At 45.7% G+C, this 22522-nt stretch overlaps 1 protein-coding gene across 2 annotated transcripts; it reads left to right on the forward strand.

The window, feature by feature from the left end:
• Nucleotides 1–706: 706 nt before the first annotated feature.
• Nucleotides 707–21856, forward strand: DPP8 (dipeptidyl peptidase 8). Of its 2 annotated transcripts, XM_010221141.2 has the most exons (19): nucleotides 775–1088; nucleotides 2685–2797; nucleotides 3689–3862; nucleotides 4534–4702; nucleotides 5938–6048; nucleotides 6420–6548; nucleotides 7518–7579; nucleotides 8349–8449; nucleotides 9500–9677; nucleotides 10950–11109; nucleotides 12561–12640; nucleotides 13685–13837; nucleotides 14496–14631; nucleotides 16309–16454; nucleotides 17312–17458; nucleotides 18261–18413; nucleotides 20031–20173; nucleotides 20843–20954; nucleotides 21508–21856. In XM_010221141.2, exons 1-19 carry the CDS (start codon nucleotides 830–832, stop codon nucleotides 21628–21630), a joined length of 2649 nt encoding a protein of 882 aa, XP_010219443.2. In that variant the 5' UTR covers nucleotides 775–829; the 3' UTR covers nucleotides 21631–21856. The 2 variants fall into 2 exon arrangements, with proteins under 2 accessions (XP_010219444.2, XP_010219443.2); XM_010221142.2 differs by lacking the exon at nucleotides 21508–21856 and having other exon boundaries at nucleotides 707–1088; nucleotides 18261–18397; nucleotides 20843–20953.
• The last annotated feature ends 666 nt before the right edge of the window (nucleotides 21857–22522 follow it).

Here is a 22522-nt window from a genome sequence, read left to right on the forward strand (position 1 = left end):
CTACAGTGCTGTGTTTCAGCCAAGGGACATGCCACGCACCAAAGAACAGCCTGGAGACAGGGATGCGCCAGGGATGGCTGTAGCACAGCCTTTGGAAAGGAGCCCTGGAGACAGCGCTCCACAAGCAGCGCGCTTGCGAGCCCAGCGGGGGCACAGCGATGTTGTTTGCCTCCCACCTCGAGGGAGAGCTGCGAGCTGGGGGCTGGCAGGGAGAACCGCAGTCTTGATTTAGCTGCTCGGAAATGGTGCGGGTGCCGCTCGGTTCCGCAGACAAACCCAGCACATTATGGAATAATGGGAATAAGGGCACGTGGTTGCGCAGCAGAGTTGGGTATGGCCTGATGGTTGCAAATCAGCTACTAGTGTTGTTTCCTCTGTGCAGCTGGTGGTCCCAGGTCTCTCCACAGTCCTAATCATCTCCTGCCCTGAGAGCAGCGTGCCAGGGTGATGTTCATGCTCTTCACAGCAAGAAAGAAGGAAGTGTTAAGGAGCTTAACAAATCTGAACGGGGAAGAGCTTATCTGCTCCACAAACCGAAATGAGGATGAGTAGTTGTTGTTTGGGGAAAAGGCAAATGGCAGTAAGTCTATGGATCTATGAAGTTCTTAGCCCCATGCTGAAAGGCTGAATCATAGCAGCCTGTTTTCCCCAGCAAATACCTATTTCCCAGCCGTTTTGTTGCTGCCAGGTTTTCCTGCATGAAAATAATGATTTCCTTGCAGTGCTTTTGCTACTGAACTGTGTTTTGGGAGTCTGAAGGGCATGTTTGCTGGACTGCTGAAGGACAGTGCTGAGCCTCTGCTATTTTTTTCTTCCAGAAACATGCAACATGGCAGCAGCCATGGAAACTGAACAGCCGGGCCTTGAAATCTTCGAAACTGCAGGTCGTGAGGAGCAGGTGCAGAGAGAGGAGCAGCCCAAACTGGAACCTTTCTACGTGGAGAGGCACTCATGGAGCCAGCTTCGGAAACTGCTCACCGACACGCGCAAGTACCATGGCTACATGATGGCAAAAGCTCCTCATGACTTCACGTTCGTGAAGAAAAATGACCCTGATGGACCTCATTCGGATAGAATCTACTATCTGGGTAAGCTTCCCAGGGCAGCTCGTGCTTTCATTAAGCACTCACTGCAGAGGATGTTTGGGTTTGACAGCTCCTGAGAACTGGATGGATCTGGAAGATAACTCAATGTGGGTTTGATGGCAGTCAGATCAAATGTTTTGATTGTAATCTGTGATTAAAACTTGCCATGTGATTTCCCACAGAAAATCATATGTGGTTGGAAATGACCTCTCTTAGGCTTGTTAGAACTGGAGAAATAAAAGTGATGTGCCCTTTGGGACATGTTCCCAAGCTGAGAAGCTGTTTCAAGCCTGTTTGGGCTGTGTTCTTTCACTCCAAATATGATACCTTCTCTCCAAAAGCTGTGGCAGTTTGATCTGTTTTTTTCTTAATTACTATTAGTGAGTTAATTTTTTTCTCCCCTCTCTGCATATTTACCTCTGTAAGAGGGATTATAACAAAAAAATTGAAAGTCCTCCGTGCCTCAGCTGGAGATGGAGTAGGTTTTTCAATGATTCTGTAGCTAATGAATAGCAGTGCAGGGTGGGGGCAGCTTAAAATGGAAATATTTTTTTCTGGTATTTTTGGTCTTAATAATGAAGAAGCTAATGTAATTTATCACTTTTGGCCTCAGTTCCTCACTTGGTAAATTATTGAGTTATGGCTGTACTTGAAGCGATTTGGCACTGCAGATGATACTGTGAGCAAACTTTTGGGTTGTTTTTTGGAGCAGGCATCTTAATAAATGAATGCTTTGTCAAAAGATGCTCCAGCTGAATGTATGTCTAGGAAAAACGGGGTTTGGGGTAAAGCAATGGCTGCATCAAAGGACTAGGAACCAGAACGTTGTTCTAGCCCCTTTCTTGCTGCTTAGAGACGTTGTTTAAGCTCAGATTTGTGATTCAGAGGGTCTCTGCACATGCTCTGCTGGGCAGCGACACGGACACACAGCTGTTGGTGTGTCTCCCTTCCCCTTTTCATTGAAAGGGGGTGATAGTCCTGGAATAATACTGAGCTCTAGCATGTTGAGGGTGACTGGTTGCGGCTGGCAGAGCTGATTCCCTCTGGGATGAGCTCAGGTTTCCTAGGTGCCACCTCCTGAGTTATCAGTCAGCCTTGATCTTCCCCAGTGCACATCTGGCTCTGTCCAGACTCATCCTTTTGTGCCTTGGCAGGAGCTCTTGGAAATCAACAATATTGAGGGAAAGGAGAAAGGAACATTCAGTCCTCTCTAGAGATGCATTGTCTTTGAAACATGAACTGCCTTATGCTCTAACCCAGCCAGAGAAATTAGGAGAAGGGCCCTTCTAGATTTTAAAAGCTTATAAAATAGCAGGGCCACTAACATTCAGGCAGATACAGATATTCTCAAGGCAGTGTGCGGTAAGCCTGGCAGTTTGTCCTCTGCTGTCTCTGTGGCTTGCATTCTGTGAAACAGGGAGTTCCCAGAGCGAGCCCGCAGTGCAGAGACTCCATCCTCCTGGTAGGAAGGGGCTGCTGAGCCGTTCTGTGAAACCGTTCCTGAGCATCCTTTGAAAGTGTTCGAATTAACATAGAACTAAACTGATTTTTTTTCTTTTTTTTTTCTTTTTTTTTTTTCCCCTCCTGCTTTCGCAACAGCAATGTCTGGGGAGAACAGGGAGAACACGCTCTTCTACTCTGAAATTCCCAAAACCATAAACAAAGCTGCCATCCTGCTGCTTTCCTGGAAACCTCTTTTGGATCTTTTTCCGGTGGGTCCTCATTTCTTTCTTGCTTCATAGCAGCATGATATCTGTGTGTATAGGCTTTGTGGTAACACCACTGGTAAGGTTTGGAAGATACGGTCTTAAACATTTTGTGTTCTCCTGGCACTCTGCAGTCATCCCAAAAGCAAGCCCAGCTTTCTCATTACTGTTTGAGCAGCAGCCTTCCTGTGTCTGATTTCTCAGACAGCCTTGCATGTACTAATTTGCATCAGGCTGTGTGTTGTGAGAGCCTGGGGGTTGCTGTGGGAGCCTGTAGCCTCTGAAAATCACCGTCTGGCACAGCGGAGTGATGAGTCCCCCCTGAGGATCTCTCAGTGGCTCCGTGACTCATGCTAGAGCAAAGCATCCCTTTCCCACTCCCTGGAATGTGCATCCCCTCCTCACCTCTGTGCACAGCAAGCCCGCGCCTGTCCCACGCCATGCGAGACAGCAGGTTGGAGGAAGCAGGACAAACCCCACGTGGAATTAGGTGTGTTGTTTCCCACGTTACTTCCTGAGACTGTCAGCCAGACTTAAAATTCCTGCTTCTCTCTCCTCCCACTAGACTGGTCACTGCGTGTGCTTGCAAAAGTTAGCAAAAACATTCCTGCTCGTTCTGGAAATAACAGATCTTTAAATCTGATCTTACTTGTACCGACATACATTGGAAATAATGCTGCCTTTGCTGAGGCAGAAGTGACTGACAGTTTTGCAGTTGTGTGGGAGCAGATTTGGGCCTGCAGCTGCCAGCACTGCCAGCAGAGGCACGAGCAGGAGCAGGGCTTGGCAGAGGAGGGTGTCTGCACAGCAATCTGCACCCATGTGCAGAGATGCCCTGGCACTCGAGTGGGAGGTGCAGGGGGGAGGTGTTGACTGTGCTTCTCTGCCCACATTCAGGCCGTCCTGGACTATGGGATGTACTCCCGAGAGGAGGAATTGCTGCGGGAGCGAAAGCGGATCGGCACCGTCGGGATTGCCTCTTACGATTACCACCGAGAAAGCGGGACCTTTCTCTTTCAGGCTGGGAGTGGAATTTATCATGTAAAAGATGGAGGCCCTCATGGATTTACTGTGAGTTTACTCATCCCTCATCCTTTTTCAGTGTAGTATTGCTTTCCTCTGGCTGGAAGCTCCTTTCTCTTGGAGCGAAGGCAGAGAGTGAATATCAGTTACTGCTGCACTGGCATGGCAAGAAGCCTTGGCAAATCTTTGAAGCATGGAGGAGAGAAGTCTCCTAAAAGGGCACATTTCTGTGGTTGTAGAAACTCAGAACTCCAAGAGAACAACTCTTTATTTTAACAAGTGACCAACGTCCATTTAACCCTGGTGTCCTCTGAAAGCAACTTGGGATACAGCCACTTCCACTCTGGCATCTCTTGCATGTTCTGCCAATCCATTTTTAGGGTGTGTTTTTTTAAGAATATGCCAGGCTTCATTAGGCAAGCTGCCTTCTGGTTTGTGGTTAGTCCCTAGCACCTGGTGGGATCTATGCAATTATAGTACAAGCATTACTTACCCAACAAAATATCCACATACTTTTTTTCTGTGTTTAAATTGGGTACGTTACTCTCTCATAAACTTGTTCTTTTGAGATTCCTGCCTCGTCAACCTGTACACTTTAAGTTGATGTGCCTGCCACTGTGGTCTTAAAAGGCCTTCTGAGAATCCAATTCAGCCTCTGTAAGTGTCTGTGTTTTATCATGGCTTAATTGTTCCTTTCTTTTTGGTCATCTTCCAAACAGCAACAGCCCTTAAGACCCATTCTGGTGGAGACCAGTTGTCCAAACATCCGGATGGATCCCAAGCTCTGTCCAGCTGATCCAAATTGGATTGCGTTTATCCATAGTAATGACATCTGGGTATCTAATATAGAAACTAGAGAAGAAAGGAGGCTAACGTTTGTGCATAATGGTAATGTATCCTGAATTAAAATCTGTATTTTTAATCTCTTCTGCTCCTCCTCTGCACTTGCTGTAGCTAGGCTGAGTTCTGAAGTGGCTCTAGGGGTTCTTCTGAAATCTGAGGGAACGTCCAATATTTATTCCATCTTGGTTTGACCAAGATTGTCATTCCTATGTTCCTTTTTTTTAAATTTTTTATTCCTACTGCAAATATTGTGGGATGATTCTTTCCTCTGTTATGGAATCTGACAGAATGAATGAATTGTTGAATGCATATAGAAGGCTCTTCTGAAACACAGCATGTTCCTTTTCACTGGAACGGCGCCTTTTGTGTGGAAGAGCTGTGGGCGGAACAGAGCTGGAGGAGAGTTCCTGCCAGTTAAGTCAGGCTCTACGGCCTTTAAGAAATGATGCAGATAATTGCTGAATAGCACTGTAGCTTCTGCAGGTCCCTCACATTCAGCTCGTAACTTAGATGTTCCCTTCTTATTCCTCTTCAACTGTACTTAGGGCATGTAACTTGGAGGAAGGAAAATGGGAAGTTGTGTTTAAAACATGTCCTAATAATCCATCACATTTTGTATTTAAATTGTACTTTTATTTAAACTATGTAATTTTCAATTAAAGTTTTTTACACTTTATAATAATGCTTAAGTTTATTTAAATGTTAGATATTAAAATATTATGTAAGTACATTAAAAATAAACTGTAGCAATGACTCCTTCTCAGATGATAATTATTTATGGAGTGCTGCTAAGTTACCTCCAGGGTAACAGGAAAAGTATTGAAGCCCTATGGATATGTCATCATGTTGAGATGTTATGTAAGTCTGTTACTTTCAGTTTGTATGGTTGATAAAATGTTGATATTTTCATTTTTCTGAATGTCTGTATTTTCATTTTTAGTTATTCAGATCTTTTTTTTTAATCTTTGATGTTTTTGGAAGTTGTCGTTCCCATTCACTGAGCTCGGGTAGAGAGAATATTTTCTTTCTTGGATTAGTGCATGGAAAATAGAGAGACTAAGTGGGTAGGAGTAAAAAGGGAGGATGGCTTTCCTTTCTTTTCCTAAGAAGAAGCCATATGAGAGAGGATAAATCCTCAAATAAATCAGCAGAGCAGGGTGGAAGCAGAAAGCAAACTCACTGAGAAGGCAAATTCATCATCACGCAGTTGTTCCCTGGGGGCTGAACTTGGGGCTAGTTCTGGAGCGCAGGGTTAACTGGTGCTTTTGTGTCTTGTTTAGAATTGGCCAATGTGGAGGAGGACCCCAAATCTGCTGGTGTGGCTACTTTTGTGCTGCAGGAGGAGTTTGACAGATACACTGGCTACTGGTGGAGCCCGAAGGCACAGCCAGGTAAGCGTGCTGGAGCCAGCGTGTCTGGCAGGCACAAGCAGCAGCCCCTGTGCTCTGCTGTCCAGAGCAGAATTACATTTTCTGTTATTCATCTTCATGCAAGAAAGGAACCTTATGCTTGTGACTCCTCCTGAATGGTCTGGAGTGGTGGATGTGTTGGAGTGGCCTTCTGGGCATGTTACCTAGGGAGACTTTCCTCCTCTCGTTGATAATAGGAGTAGGAGGAGTCTTGGAGTGTTTTGCTGAATGAAACATGAGTCACTTGGTTAAGTTTTCATCCTTTATCTGCTTGCGATCCTGGGAGAGTCTTGGTGCCCGCAATAGCCAAACACTAGAGCTGTTCTGACCAGGAAATATTAATTCATTTACAGCACTGAATGGGGGCAAAGTTCTTCGAATTCTATATGAAGAAAATGATGAGTCAGAGGTGGAAATTATTCATGTCACATCGCCCATGTTGGAAACAAGAAGAACAGATTCCTTTCGGTACCCCAAAACTGGTGAGACCCTCATGCCCTTGCATATTTGTTTCTGGAAAACACATATATTTTGCGTGTGCCTTACAGCAGTCTCTCTCTCAGCCTGCAGCTGAGAGTTGTTGAAGGAATATTGTGTAGTCCTTGAATTGATGTCCAGGTGGAGCAAATGTGTTTGGGAAAACTGCTGCTGTGGAGGTCAGGCAGTCACTGGTGGCTGTGCTGCATTTTCCAGCCCTGTGGTCAGGGAGAGCTCTTAGCGTGTGCCTCAGGAGCTGGCCAACTGCTGCCTCAGATCCTGGCACACAGAAGTTGATTCTCATTGCAGCCTTATGTCTTTTGAGGAATTAGGTGCACAGTGATGCCCATTTTCTTTCTTGGAGCCTTTCTCTGGCTGCTGGTAATGCTTTGTGGTTTGCATTCTGGAAGACTCTTAGTCCCCAGGATTGCTAATGGGACTTTGAACTACAAGCACTGCATGGCTTGCAGCCTACAAGGAAAGCCCTCTGTTGTGGTGTTTTCAAACACAAACTTCACTAGTCACAGCAGCAGACTTTTTAAAATGCATAAAGAAATGATCTTTGGTTGCAGAATGACTTGCTCTCATTTTTGATACTGTGTATGAGCACTGTATCACTTTTTACGCTCCACTTCAAAAAGTAGCATCCACACAATAAACCAAAGCTTACTTTGCTATCCTGATCACCCTTTAGTATTTACTTTCAGCTCTTGTGGGAGAGAAGTCTGCTTTTGGCTGTGGTAACTCTTGGTGAGATCCATTTACATCCACCCAGTCTGCTTTGTGTTTGCAGGGGTTTTATTTTCTTGCCTGGTTCTGTTCTCACACCCATGCAAGTGGGCTATTGGGTTAAAGAGCATTCTGCTATTTGCTTTTTCCAGTTCTGTGTGAATAACACCACAATGATCCCCTGCTCAGGTTTGCCCTCTTGGAAGCAAACAATTGGTGTCTGACTGTTAACATCTTTATTATAGGTACAGCAAATCCAAAGGTCACTTTCAAGATATCTGAAGTGACAATCAACGCAGAGGGAAGAGTAAGTCCTTTGTTAAGTTTGTTTCCTAAATCAGTTTAATGTCCCTCTTTTTTTTCTCTCTTTTTTTTTTTGATAAAATTCTTCTCCCACTTCAGTACAAACCAACTTCCTTGCATGCGCCAGCTGAGTGGCTTTTCTGGAGGTAGTGCTGTGAACACTGGGGTCGTTCCCATGCGGAGAGTTCGTGTCTGTGCATATAGCAGTGCTTGAGGCTGTTCCTTTCCTTCCCCCAGACTGGCTTATGAGCTTGGCTGCAGAGCACAGTATTTTAGGAGTGGGTGGTTAGGCTTTTTTTCTGTGGCAGACCTCTTGGTTGACAGCAAATACTTGAAGAATTTTCATTGCAAAGGGAATGAGATATGAGCATATATAAGAAGTTACCAACCCTGTTGGCAACTGGCTGTCATAAGGATGTTTTTATCCGCAGCAGCGGAACTTTTTTTACTAAATAGCTCAGTACAGATCACCTCCTCTTTACATCTTTACATGGGGAAACTGAGTTTTCATGTGGCTTGGCCAAGGCCAGTCATTGATCTGTGGGCAGGCTCCAGATTTGTCAAGTCCCTCCTTACCTGTGCTAGTAACGTGCAATCTGCTGCTATTCTCATGTCTGGCTAGAGATGGGGTTGAATCCCCTGTGCTGAAAAGCTGAACAATCTAAATTAATTGAGCTGTACACAAGAAGTCTTCTGTGTCTGGATTCTCACTGTGCATGAAAACTGATTGGGGGGTTCATCTCAGTGTCACTGAATTGCTGCTTTGTCAACAGATTGCAGGTGTTGTGGACAAAGAGCTAGTTCAGCCCTTCGAGATCCTCTTTGAAGGAGTAGAGTACATTGCTAGAGCTGGGTGGACGCCAGAAGGAAAATAGTGCGTATGTTAATCCTGTCTCTGCTAAGAGGTTTGGGGCAAACCAGTTAGAAGCCAGATTGTAGTGGCTCTGTCTTTTCTTTGAGCTTAAGCCTGCTTTCGTTTTTTCATTGCTGCCAACTTGTTTGTGCAAAGGGACCATTTTTCCAAACCTAAAACAGAGTCCTCCTTGTCTTGCTCTGGTACCCAGCCCTGCTGCTCTGGTTTGGGGCACTCACAGCCTTTGTTGTGTGTGTCCTATTGACATCCCTGTGAGAGAGAGTGCAGTGCTATTATCCCCATTTTACAGATGGGGAACTGCAGCCCAGAGAGGCTAAGTGACTTGCCATGGTCACACGGGAAGTCTGTGACTGAGGAGAGAAATGAGCCCAGGTCCCCCAGGCCCTAGGCTAGCGCCCTAACCACTGGACCATCCTTGCTGACCAGACTTACTGATCAGAAAACCTGCTGTAAGTGCCACTTACATTTGCATGTCATTTTAACCCTGTAGATGATGTAGTACAGTGTTTCTAACTCATCAGAAGCTGTTCCAGTTCTTGAGGCTAAAGCTGGCTTCCACTATTTTTCCCCCCAAATGTGGAAGAAATGGACACATTTGTTTCATTGTCTTGCTTTTTGCAGGATAGTTATTAGAGCTATTTGTAAAGTTACCCAAAGTCTGGCAAGGTCTACAGCCAGGTCATTTAGGTGCCAAATATAGATTTAAAACATTAATATTTCACAAATATTCAGAAATTTCAGAGGTTTTTTTCTGCTTCATTATTGCCTCTGATATTTTTTCTTCTCTTTCTCCCCTAAAGCACAATAGAAATCTGGGGAAATAGAGCATTTGAATCTGCAGTGCTTACACAATATTGTGAAATAGGCTCTTACACTATGGAACAAACTTGTTTTCATGGGTGAGATTTGACATGTGGCTTCGTGCTTAATCTGAAATTGAATCCTTTCGACTCCTTCAAACTGAATGCTAATGTGTGTCTCAAGATTTTCTCATGCATCAAATACTCATGGCTGCATGTTGTTTTCTGTAATATCTGTCTCCCTCAACAGCATCTGGTCCATCCTACTGGATCGCTCCCAAACACGACTTCAGATAGTCTTGATCCCTCCTGCATTATTCATCCCTATAGAAGATGATGCAATGGAAAGACAGAAACTTATCGATGCTGTACCAGATTCTGTTACACCTTTCATTATTTATGAAGAAACAACAGACATCTGGATAAATGTAAGAATTTGAATTTCAACCTTCTCTAACAATTTGTTCTTCAAGACCCTATTTGTAACATTTGAGTGACATTAGGATTACTGTGCTGCCTAGGATAACAATCCCATTGTGCAAGGTTCTTGCGTATTCCCTGTTTAAAATAAAATGCTCCCTACTGTAAAGAGCCCACAGTAAGTATAGATCAAACAGATGTGGGAAGTGGAAGCAGAGCAGCTCAACTGTGGCTCCAGTGGTCAGCCGGTTAGGAGCAGAAGGCAGGGCTCTGGTGCTCAGGACAGCCCCTTGCCCCGGTGTTACACCATCCACCTTCTCGGTGTGATCATTCCCAAACAGATTTCCACCAGATGAGGTGTCTTCAGCTGATGAAGAGCTGTCTAAGTGTGATTGGGTGAGCGAGTCCTGAAAGGCCGTTCACAGTCACGGAAAGCGTCCTTGGCCGTGTTCAGGCTGGGTCTGTGCCACGTGAGAGCAGGTGTCAGTACAACACCAGGCTAATGCCATACAAACGGGTGGTGTTCGGTGCTGCAAGCGGAGATGCTGTCTCCAGAAAGGAATCCCATGGGAGGTGTGCCAGGGTGCAGGCTTGGGAACATCGACCGCTTGAGGGGCAGAGCTTTCAGCAGGGAGCGTTTGCACAAAGCCTCCCAGTGAACGTGTGCTCTCCACAGCACTGTGCCTTCTTCTTGGAATCAGTGCGTGGCTTCAGGATGGGGCAGTGCCTGTGGACGTCCTTTCGCCGTTATCTCTACTACCTGGAGCTGATGTTTTTCCTGGCAGTTCATACTATTCAGATGAATGGTTCTGGGTACCCTCAAAGGATTGTCCCTTGAAGCAGGAGTTGGCATCTTCATAAGCAGGGAGATGACACCTGTTCACCTTTCTTTAAATACCCTTTTCTGTCCGGGCTTTTACACAGCGCTGGACAGAGGAGGGCGCTGAGTCCTGGCTTCTCTCTGTGACTGTCGAGCTGGGCCCACATCAAAGCAGAGGAGGCGAGAGCAGAAAAACTTGCTTAGTAGTTTCTGTGGGCAGAATTGTTCCTGTAGAGTTAGGCTAGTAACGAGTCAGGGCTTGTGCAGCACGCGGGGCTGCTGTTTGCAGGCACCTCCGGGCTCACACGGACAATCGGTTCTCCCAGGAAGGGACAGTGCCCTGTGCCCTGCTAGTGTGGACTCAGTGTTGTTGGTGTTGAGCAGCAAGAGGAACTTGCTTTGCATGACTTGAGTGCCAGAGCCCCGCTGTTGATTATGATCCCCTGCCCTGTCTCCACAGATCCATGATATATTCCATGTTTTCCCTCAAGCCCGTGAAGATGAGATAGAGTTCATTTTTGCCTCGGAGTGCAAGACGGGATTCCGGCACCTCTACAAAATCACCTCAGTTTTGAAGGAGAGCAAGTATAAACGGTCATGTGGAGGCCTCCCTGCTCCAAGTAACTGAAATTATTCTCTTGCTTTAATTGGGCATTAACTGCTGACCAGTGAGGAAATAAGTGTCTTTCTAGGTGGCAGGAACCAGTCCCACTGGAAACTCCTGCTCTTATGCAGGAAAGCACTTCATTGTTCAGTCATTCCCTTTGGATATGTACAGGGCTGATTTTGTATCCAACATCCTGCAGCTTTAACCCAGGTTTTTCTTCATTGACTAGAAGGAGAAGTTTCAGAAGGTGAAAAGAGAAATGAGCTCATGAGAAATTGTGAAACACACTTAGATGTTTTTTCCCTTGTTAAGGATGGGATTGTTTGTGTGCTGACTTTCCTGGGAGTTAATCATTATAGTAACAACGTGACTATCTGATGTCCTGGGTCAAACGTATCTAATGGCAGACATTGATTCAAGACTTGGCATTGCAAGCAAAGCCAGCAGAGTCTCTGTCAGCCTTTACAAGCTGATTGTAGAAGAGAGGTTAACAGAGAGCATACTTTGACCACATTGTAAAAAGGTGTATCAAGAGCCTTCACCTTTAAAATGAACACGTGTGCTTGCCAGAAAGAAGCTATGATATGACAGCTATGCAGGGAATTCCTCTCTGCTCTTAAAAACAATCGTGGTATCGCTGTATAGACAGGGATGTTAGTAGGAGAAAATTACTGGCAGCTGTTGCAAGTGGAAATGCAGGAGGAGTTGATTCTAGCAAAAATTCAAGACCTTGTGCTTCCAAGCTGCGGTCGAAGTTTGGCCCCAGCTCTGCAGTATAGCTGTGTGTGGAGTTCCTGGAGTGGGTTCTGCACAGCGTGGATTCTCTCATTTATAGTTTCATGCTGTGATCCTTAATTTACTTGCTGTGTGCGGAAGGCACTTGCTGAGCACTTGCACAGAAAAAAAAACAATATGTAATTTTACTGGGAGTCCTAGTTTTATCCAACTTTTCTTTTTTCTTCACAGAAAATGTTATATAGAAAGTGATTGGGTTCCCTTGAATGCACCCAAATTCTTTACCTCTCAGAGAACATTGAGGGAAATGAATCCATCTCCTAAAAGAGCTGTGTGCTACCTTCATATCAAAATTCTCCAATTTTGACACCTGAGACCTTTTTTCATGTTTTTTAGTATAAAGCTTCTATTTCTGTGCATGTGAAAAAAAATAAAGGATAACAAGAAAAAACAAGCCTCAAAAAACCCCAAAATGCTGCCCAGGTGTCAGGTTGAGAGCATCTCTGAATCCTTTGACATATGTTTCACAGCACATTACCAACTCTAAAATGCTCTATGCAGCTGTGCAACAGCATTTGTCTGGCACGGTGGCAGACATGTGGATCTTGCACAAAACCAGGCTGCTCTTTGAGCGAGTCTGCCAAAAAAGCTTGGAAGGAAGAAGTATGAATGTGACCATTTCTTGTGGTTAACATGTAAAATCTCTGCTTGCCTGTCCGTTGTTTCCAGGTGACTTCAAATGCCCCATCAAAGAGGAGGTGGCGCTTACCAGTGGGGAATGGGAAGTGCTTGGCAGACATGGGTCCAACGTAAGTGTCTGCTCTTGCTGCGTGGACATCTTCAAAGCCACCCGCTCATGCTGAAGGACAGCACTGCAGGGACATGGTCTCTAGGGCCCCACAAATCAGTACGTGTTGTATTAGCAAGGCACTGCTCCCTGAGAAGACTGGGCCCTACCACTCTGTTACATTGGCTTTGAGCACATGAATCACGTGTGTTTGCTTTTATTCTCCTCTAACTCTGATTTACTGGTCTGGCCTGGAGGCTGTGGTTTTAGCAGTGGCCATTTGGGCAACAATAGCTGCTTTCTTTTCCTGAGTGTTCTTTGCTGATAAGCAAAGAGTTTTCCCACTAAATTTAAGGCGTAAAGAGAAGGAAGTAAAAAACTGTGAGGCAGCAGTGAGGACATTTCACGTGTTCCTTGAGCAGCAAAGTGTCGTGATAGTGAGAGGTGCTGTCCTGAATAAAGTGATTCACTAAAGTGATCAGCATAAATCTATTAGCTCTGCCTCTCTTTAGCCAGAATACACAATGTTTGTATTCCCTGTATCTTGTGAGCTTGTGCAAGGTGTTTGTTCTGCAAAAGAAGACGTTCCCCAAACTGCTGCCCTTCCAGTGCTCAGCTCCACGAATCCTTAGAAAGGAATGAGGCAGCAATTCAAGGAGAACTTCTTGACTGTCATTTAGACTTCACAGAAGACTTTGATAAAGTCCTTCCTGAATGGATATTGGAACAGGGTTTAGGGGGTGAGATGTGCAAGTTCTCTTATATTCAAAATTGTCAACTGTTCAAAAAGAAGGAATATTTAACTTAGCAGCTACCAGCCAGCTGCTGCCATGACTTCTTCCTGGAAAGGTTTGTATTGTATGTGTGTCTCGGTGGTTTGGGAAAGGGTCTGAAGCATGAGGAAATGACAAAGAATCATTGAGCACAGCAAATAATGAAGAGTGGGGAAAGTTAAGGACCTGAGTGAAAAAGCTGGGCAAGAAGGTGTCAAGTGCTGCCTCTCAGACTTGCATGTTTTTTGGTCATTAACTCAACATTGTGGTATGTGTTTGCTTTGTTTTGACAGATCTATGTAGATGAAGCCAAAAAACTGGTATATTTTCAAGGCACAAAGGACTCACCTTTAGAGCATCACTTGTACGTCGTTAGCTACGAGCACCCCGGGGAAGCAAAGCAGCTGACGGAACGTGGCTACTCTCATGCCTGCTGTGTCAGCCAGGTACCCAGTCTGCCTGTGACCACAGGCTTGTTCTTCATCAAACAGCAGATAAGGCTGCATCTTTATATAACAAAAGTAGATTTCACACTATGCTGTGTGCTCCTGTGCCTTGTACGGTGAATTTGTAGCCCCTTCTAGAAGCCAAAACAAATTGCTCTTGGCTTTGCCACAGGTTCCCTTCCAGTTTTGCTAGTGACCTGCCAGTGCAGCTGCTCCTCAGCTCACCTCCTAGAAAAGCAGCTGGGCTGAGGTGCCTGTTTAAACCTGGCTCTTTTTGCCTGAAGAGGGCTAAGGGGAGATCATGTGAGAAGAACAGCCTTGGGTGCAGTCCCAGGAGTTAGGGACAGTAACCTGTTCTGCAGGAACTGCCTTGCCCAGGAGAGGACAGGGTGTGATACAGTCCTCATGCCACTGCTGGTTTTGCAGGTGTATTTTGCAGAATTAGCAGAAAACACAGCTTTGGAGTGTTAATATTTGACTCTTGCTGAGGACTGCAGCTCCCTGCAGTCTATAAGCTGTTGCCAACAGACCCCAGGCTTCCTGGTTTAATTCAGTCCATGAGCACCTCCTGAGAGATCTAAATGCAGGGAGAAATGATCATTTTTTTTCTCATGTCTCTGCACTGAAGAGTTCAAGGTGATATTCTTGTTCTTCCCAGGACTGTGACATGTTCATCAGCAAGTACAGCAATCAGAAGAATCCGCACTGTGTGTCGCTCTACCGGCTGACAGGGCCTGAGGATGATGCAGCTCACAGAACAAAGGAATTTTGGGCAACCATTTTAGATTCAGCAGGTAACAGCACAGATGAGGAGCTGGAGAAGGGCAGCTGGGCTCACAGGCTGAAAAAATACCAGAAAATGCTTGTTTTAGCCTTTGTGTTCTGGATGGCTTGGCTTGTCTGGAAGCTCACGTTTGCGTGAGGAGTACTGGGAAGTGCAGGAATGAGAAGGAGCTGCTGGATTTGCATTAATGTTTATGCTGGTAGGTGGCAGGAGGCTGCAGGTGGTCGTAACTTTTATGGGTCTGGTCAAATGTATCAGTACTGAATGAGCAAGAACACATCCATCCTATGTAAGCGTTGCTGCAAAAATAAATACGTCTTTAAAGCAGGGGAATTTCGTGCTTGAGGAAGGATTGCCTGCTAGTTTCACAGTTAAGCTTCTAACTTCTTAAGCTAGAGCGCACACTTAGCTTTTGGGCTGCCTGGCTGTGGTGTAGACACTGTCCTCCTCCATGGCTCTTTCCCCAGAAATGCTCTGCTGAGACATAAATAAGTTATAGAGACCTGTATAACAGGTTCTGTCTAACAGAAGACAGAACTGGGTCTGATTTATTCTTTTTGGGTTGATGACTGGCCGTGTCTTCTGGGCTTGCAGAAGATACGTGTCTTGGTGGCAGCTCAGCTGCCTCTTCAATTCGACTGAGAGTTTATCCCAGAGGTTTTGCTAGGAGGTTGCCTGAGAAGACCATGTAAATTGTGCCAGAGGTTGAGGTAAATAAACAGTTTGTGGTAGTGAGGAGATGAACAGTGTGGCTTGTTTGATGTAGTCCAGTAAAGGCTGAGAAGGGAATGTGCCTGTTCTGTGTAAGGACAAGGGAGTAAAAGCCCAGGGAAGAGAACCATTTAATTATATTTTTGGCTCAGCTACAAATATGTGTTATCTCTCATGAGAAAAAGAAAAAGAGCAATATAATTTAGAAATTATTAAATTTCTACTGCCAGAGCCGTGATGTGCTTGGAAAGCCTCTCTCTGTCGAAGTGGCAGGGGAAGCAATGCCAGTGCTTGCAAGATGCCCCCTTCCACAAGCTGTGACGCGGCTGCCCCAGCCTCAGGGGACTGTGGGGGCCAGAATGGTCTTCCAGGGCTGTGGCCCGTGGGAGCCCAGCTCTGAGGGGGTTCTAGAACCACCTCTTTCCCTGCAACACGAGCCCTGTGCTGTCCCAGCCCATCACAGTGCAGTAGCAAGGGAGGATGCCTGAGTGTCCTTTGCTGGACCTGCAGAGATGCAGTTTTAGCATCAGTCACAGGGGGTAAGTGAGCTCCCTTGCTCTGTGCTGGTTGCCTGTCCCTGAGCTCTTCCCAGTCTGCAGGAAGGAGCATACAGTTAAAGAGCTCTGCTCGCCCCTGCCTTTGCCAGGCACCTCTTGGGCTTTTATTTTTCCATCATCTTTCATCTCCTAGTCTTTCCTTGTATTTATGCAGCTGCAGAAGGATGGGGCCCCTGTGCAGGCTCTCAGTGAAGGAGCTGTCACTGCTGTGAGGAGTAGACTGGGGTTGAGGACAGGAGAGGATGGGGCTGGGAGACTTCCCCTGGGACCAAGGCATTCCCAGTCTCAGCCTGGTCCTGGCCACATGCCTTGGGAAGCATGAAGCATTCCTGGGGATGCGTGGAGGGCATGAACGAGCAGAGTTGCCTTAAGCCTCCTGTTCCCTGTTAAACTGGGCTCTTTGCTTCCTCCTGCGGCAGGGCCCCTTCCTGATTACATCCCTCCGGAGGTGTTCTCCTTCGAGAGCTCCTCGGGGTTCACGCTCTATGGGATGATGTACAAGCCTCACAATCTGCAGCCCAGAAAGAAGTACCCCACTGTGCTCTTCATCTACGGAGGGCCCCAGGTGAGTGCCCACATCTGTGAGCGGCAGCAGAGGTTGGTCTCCGTCGCGTCGCTCTCCTGTGTCTGCAGCTGCTGGTCTGCCCAGGGAAGGTGCAAGGCATTTTACTTGTTCCATGATTACCTGCGTGGCTGAAGGTGTTGTAGGCAACGGGGTTCTCAGGGCATAGACGAGGGCACTGCCAGTCATGACAGAGAGAGAGAGAACTGATTCGGAGTTTGGAGAACAGGTCTGGAAGCAGGAGCTGGAACATGGAGGAAGGGCAGTGGGAATAGTCTCAGTGCCCTGTTCTGTCTCCCCTTCATCCGTAGCGGCTCCTGCTCCTTCTTTCCACCCTCCCTGTGTACATGAGGGGAGCTCTGTGTTAGCCTACGCCATCACCCCTCGGTATTTAGGAGAGCTTGCCCGGTTGTTCTCCTGCTGGTGCATAGGAGAGGGCGAGCTCCTGAGCCCTGTTTTGGTTCCCCAAATCTGCTGCACCCTGCTCTGGTCCCAGGGACTCAGAGCAGAGCCAGGTTTTCTCCTTGGAAAGATCAGGCAGGGGACAGCGGACCCACAGCTCGGGCTTGGGGTGGGCAGTCAGCTTCCCCTCTTGCTTGGTGCCTTGAGACATCTGCAGAGGAGAGTCTGGTTCAGCTCTTCATTGCCATGACACAAAATGACCTGTTAATGCAGCTGGTTTCTTAGCAAACCACAAGTAGAGGGAGGGAATCACATAGCAGAGAAGAGTGACGTGAAAACTTTGTTAAAACATATGTAAAACATTTAAAGGAAAGTAAATATACATAAATTGGGTTGACAAGTGACCTCTGGATGCCATTTACATACATGATTGTGTCATTGCTCGTCTTCTATTCCAGGTACAGCTGGTGAACAATCGATTCAAAGGAATCAAATATTTCCGTCTGAACACCCTGGCCTCTTTGGGCTACGTTGTTGTTGTCATTGACAACCGGGGGTCCTGCCACCGAGGACTAAAGTTTGAAGGAGCCTTTAAATACAAAATGGTAAGAAGTGCTGTGTCGGTTTATGATTTTCAGCCAGAGACAGGCATGAGTCTCCCAACCTTGTTGGACAATCTGAGCTAAAGCACTGATTTACCACAATGATTCAACATGTGTGTGGCAGATGTGTGACACTAGCTAGGTTTGGAGGTGAACCATACGTTGTTGAGCAGTGTGGATTTGAAGGAGGAAAGGCACTTCATGGCAGGAGGTTATAATAATATCAGTGCTTGAGGTTGCAAACCACCTCCAGTGTGTCCAGCACAAGACAAGCTGGTTCATAAGGAGGTCTCTGACTCTTAACCAGAGCTGCTTTGCTGCTCACACAAAGCAGGATAGTTTCACCAGCAGCACGGGCTTAAACTCAGAGTAATTCCTGTGTCAGTTTGGAGAAGGTGATGTTTTTGGCCTTGCATACTGACAGGGGAGGCCTGTGCCAGGCTCTGCTGGCCTCATGATGTAGCTCTCTGCACGCTGGGAAAGGCACTCTGATGCACAGAGATAGAGCTCAGCCTTGCTCTTGTGCAGGAGTTTGCCTTAAAGTGAGAAATTCTTACTCTTTCCCAAGCAAGGAGACAACTGAAGGAAAGGTAGTTGATAGGGATGGGTTAGTGTGAATTTATTGCATCTTACGATGGAAAGGGATCACCTTTCTGTAACGTCAGGCGCTGTGAAGTGCTGGTGGGTGCTTGGGTGCTGCACAAGTAGAAATAACCAAAGTGTTGAGCTAGTTACCTTCTGAAGTTCTGTGAGCTTAACTTTTTGTCCAAAACTAAAAAAAATCACTCTTTTCTCTCCCTTATAGGGGCAAATAGAAATTGATGACCAAGTGGAAGGACTGCAGTATTTAGCATCCCAATATGACTTCATTGATTTGGACCGAGTTGGCATTCATGGCTGGTCCTATGGAGGCTACCTCTCTCTTATGGCTTTAATGCAGAGGTCAGATATCTTCAGGGTATGTTCACACATTGAGTACTTATCCTGGTGATGCAGATAGAGGTTTTCTCATAATCACGTAACCTCCCAAGGGTGTTCCCAGAACAAGGACTTTTAAGCTCACTCTAGACAAGTGAACACGCAGCGCTCTGGCTGTTTCCCTCAAGATTCTTGTGGTTAGGTGAGTTCAGGGGGACGTTCCTTTTCCAGTGTACATGGTATTTCTAATTAGGCTTAAAGGTTTTGAAAATCTTTTTGATAGTTGACAGGAAACAGATCAGATATGAAAAATCTGCTTGCTCTTTTCTAAAGCTGTTGCTTGCTAATAAGCCACAGTGTCTTGAAAGCCACTTTCAGCGTGTATCACAAGAGCAGCTGTAAGATATTGGGGGCTTTGGCCTGTCTCTTCAGGTCTCTCCTTGTGTGTTTCTGCCTGGAGCGTGGGGACCAGATGTTCTTCCTCTGTAAACCTGTTCTCAGTGTGGGGCTCTGCAAATTGTCACACTGAGCACATACTTGTACAGCTGTGTGATTTAGTTTTTCAAATGGGGACAGTAATACCAGTACAGCCCCAATAATGCTAACAGAGAAGTCTTAAATCAGTAAATTGCATTGGTGCAATTAAATGCTTCTTTTCCTCACCTCTCCACAAAAATTTAGCCCCCCTCCTCAGCAGTATGCTTTATTGTTAGAAATATGAGTGCAGCCGTCCCAAAGAGCAGGCTGTGGTTGCACCATCCACGAGCTTGTTTCCCCAAGCTCCAGATGAGCAGGACCTGATGTGAAGGTGCTGTCTTGCCTGCATTAACCTGAGCAGGGTGCGTTTGCACAGGACACGCTTGCATCCAGGGGACATGGCATGCAAGAGGAACAAGTGTGCAGACAGGCTGGTTTTTCTGGAACGTGTGAGAGTCTGTTCTCAGGAGCTGGGGTGAGGAGGAACAGCCGTTCATCAGCAGTCCATTCAGGTGAACACAGGAGGATGTTCCTGCTCTGGAATAGGGCTGACTGTTGAGCTCGCACTGAACTGTGCTGGTATAGCTGCACCAAGCTGAAGCTGCCTCATGCAGCCTGAGCTGCTGCCTGCTTTGAACCAGCCAAGCTCTTTGTGCTGTGAATTAAGGAACTCATCCTGCTGAAAAATAACACTTCCACCTGTCCTTCCTGCTCTCCTGCCCTGAAGGAATGGTTTCTCTGCAGACCGATCTGCTCTACCAGGGAGGTTTTCCTTGATTGCATCCGTTCTGTCATGCAGCTAGTGCAGGGATGATGTTAAAAGCACCGATTGCAGCTTGAGGACCACAGATGATCAGTTTTGCATCTGTAAAAGGTAACTCCACATCTCCTCAGAACGGATGGAGCTTTACCAGAGTGGTGCTTGCAGACAGACTGGGACGATGTCTTTTAGGTCCTGCAGTGGTAGAAGTTTTCAGCATGTTTATTGTAGCTGGGCAAGAGGGCAAGGATTGCTTTTTGTTTCTCTTTTCTCCATTGAAACCTGTGGGAATTGTAAGAGGCACTTGTCAGCGCCCTCCGTGCTGGGACAGCGGCGTGGGAGGAAGGGACATCCCCAAGTGAGTGGGGTTTGTCATTGTCACATCCCTTCCCCGCACTGAGAGCCCTGTTGAACTTGCAGGTTGCCATTGCTGGAGCACCAGTCACACTGTGGATTTTCTATGACACTGGCTACACCGAGCGCTACATGGGCCACCCGGATCACAACGAGCAGGGCTATTACCTAGGATCAGTGGCCATGCAAGCCGAGAAGTTTCCTTCCGAGTGAGTTGGGTTCTGGCTCTTCCCTCCCACTTTCCTTATCAAGAAGGTTCAAGCCCCGCAGACATGTTTTTATCTCCCTGTTCCTTGCAATTAAATGCTGGAACCATGAATGGTAGTATTTAAAAAAAAAAACAAAATCCAAAAAACTTAATAGATGTGAATGAACATTTGCATAATTATAGGCCGTTCCAAGTAATCCCTTTTTATACTGGTTGTAATTAAAGACTATCTGTTATGCCCAAAGAAATGGCAAACATATCTGCTACTATGTAATTAGGCCCCCAGAGCAGCCTTAAGCTTGGCAAAAGTAGTTGGTCAGGATCAGCAGCATGAGCTTTCTTGCCAAAGAGGTGGGAATGAGCAGAGATTCTGAGCACATGTTAAACCATCGTGTTGTCCAAACTAGGAAATGCTTCTGAGAATAAAGGAGATTGACAGATAAGAGTCTGACCATGATGTGCATATGCAGGAAGAATTGCAGAGAAGAAAAGGAGAGATTTGGAAGCTAATGACATGCCCTTGCAGAACAACTCATAATACAGACATTATTTTAAAAGCAAATATGTTAAATGTTGAGGTTATTTGAAGAGATGTTTGTAGATTATGAAATGGCTGGAATAGTCGATATTCTGCAATGTTCTATAGAAATGTTTCTCTTGCTTTTCTCAGACCGAACCGTTTGCTGCTGCTGCATGGATTCTTGGATGAGAATGTTCACTTTGCACACACTAGTATTTTGCTCAGCTTTTTAGTGAGAGCTGGGAAACCATACGACTTACAGGTAAGGCCAGAACTGGGGTGCAAAAATGAGGCATCCTGCTTTCACTGGGGAGTCCAGAATCGGAGCCTTTAACACAGTTGTTTTGGGGTGCTTGAACTTCTTGATTAAAAATGCCATATTTATATATATTAAAAAAAAAGGGTGGGAAATCTTATGAGTAAATCAAAAACATTATTAGCTAGAGGAGCAGCTCAGAGCTCCAAGGACAGCTGCAGTCTGGAGACATTGTTCGTGCAGCGTAGAGCAGCTTAGGCCCTTAATTAAGTCCTTCTGGCTCTGCACCCTGCCCGTGCTGCAGACCCGCACTGGCTGAATTGCTTGGTGCCGCTGTTCTGCCAGGCTCATTCCCTCTCTGCATCCCAGATGGATCAGAAAGTGCAATGGGTTTCTCCGGGTTCAGGCAACGGAGTAGAGGGATTATTAGCTCAAGATTGACTTAATGCAGTGAGATTATACGAGTATTTGAACTGGTTGGAGTGTTTGAACTGGTTTAAATGTTGCAGCTTGCAACTTCTGTGGATGCTCATCACTTTATTTTATATTTATATTTTAGATCTACCCTCAGGAGAGACACAGTATAAGGGTACCCGAGTCGGGAGAGCACTACGAACTCCATCTGCTGTATTACCTGCAAGAGAATCTGGGCTCTCACATTGCTGCCCTGAAGGCAATGTAACCGACCTCTGCGGACTCTTAACCGAGCCGGGGAAATAGAAAACTAGAGAAAATAGGATGGGACGTTGCATTTTGGTGCCTGCCACATGTACACACATGTACACATACACACGCACGGAAACACTTCTTTTTTAAAGGAAATTTGGTGCCATACAGGAAATTAAAGTACAGTAACCTAATAACTTTAAAACTTAAAGTGTAAATAAAATCAAATGTCTGTGGTATAATGCAGTACCATGGGTGTTCTCTTGTGGGGAGCTGAAACTTCAAACAACATACTTGCACAGCACCAGATCTTCACTTTTTAAAAGCATCGTGACCTAACTGATGTATTTTTATGGTGTGTTCCTGATATCTTACTACACAATAATCCCAGATGACTTTACTCACTACATAACAAGAATTTACCTGAATGGTTACAACATACATTACAGTTTAAATGCTATCATATAGCTTTTATGCTTCTTTAAAGGGATGTGTCTGGCTCTTTGGAAGCTGGTCACAAGATAGACACATAACCTTTCTAGATCTTAATTGGTTTTTTAGGAAAAAACACTTTTAAGCTGCCTCCTAAAGAGTTTAAATTTTAGATTCAACTCCGTTGATGGTAGATTTTTTGTTTGTTGTTTTTTTTTTCTCCCCAGGATAATTCATACTACTTTTTTTTTTTTTTTTTGATAGCTGGATATCGTATCCTGACTGTACTTGATTTCACCTGGGGAAGTGAAAGGATATTTTACAATGCTGTGAGCAGAAGTCTTTTACTCTGAGAAACAAGATAATTAAATCAAGGAGCCAAAACTATGTAAATCTTAAAACAAGCTTAAAAGTGCAGCCCATTTCACGCAGACACTATTCCCAGTGTTCATTCTGGAGCTGTTTTTGCAATGCTG

The sequence above is a fragment of the Tinamus guttatus genome, unplaced genomic scaffold (assembly GCF_059628265.1).
Source record: "Tinamus guttatus ecotype Peru unplaced genomic scaffold, ASM5962826v1 Tinamus_guttatus_pri_ptg000004l, whole genome shotgun sequence".
Lineage (NCBI taxonomy): Eukaryota > Metazoa > Chordata > Aves > Tinamiformes > Tinamidae > Tinamus > Tinamus guttatus.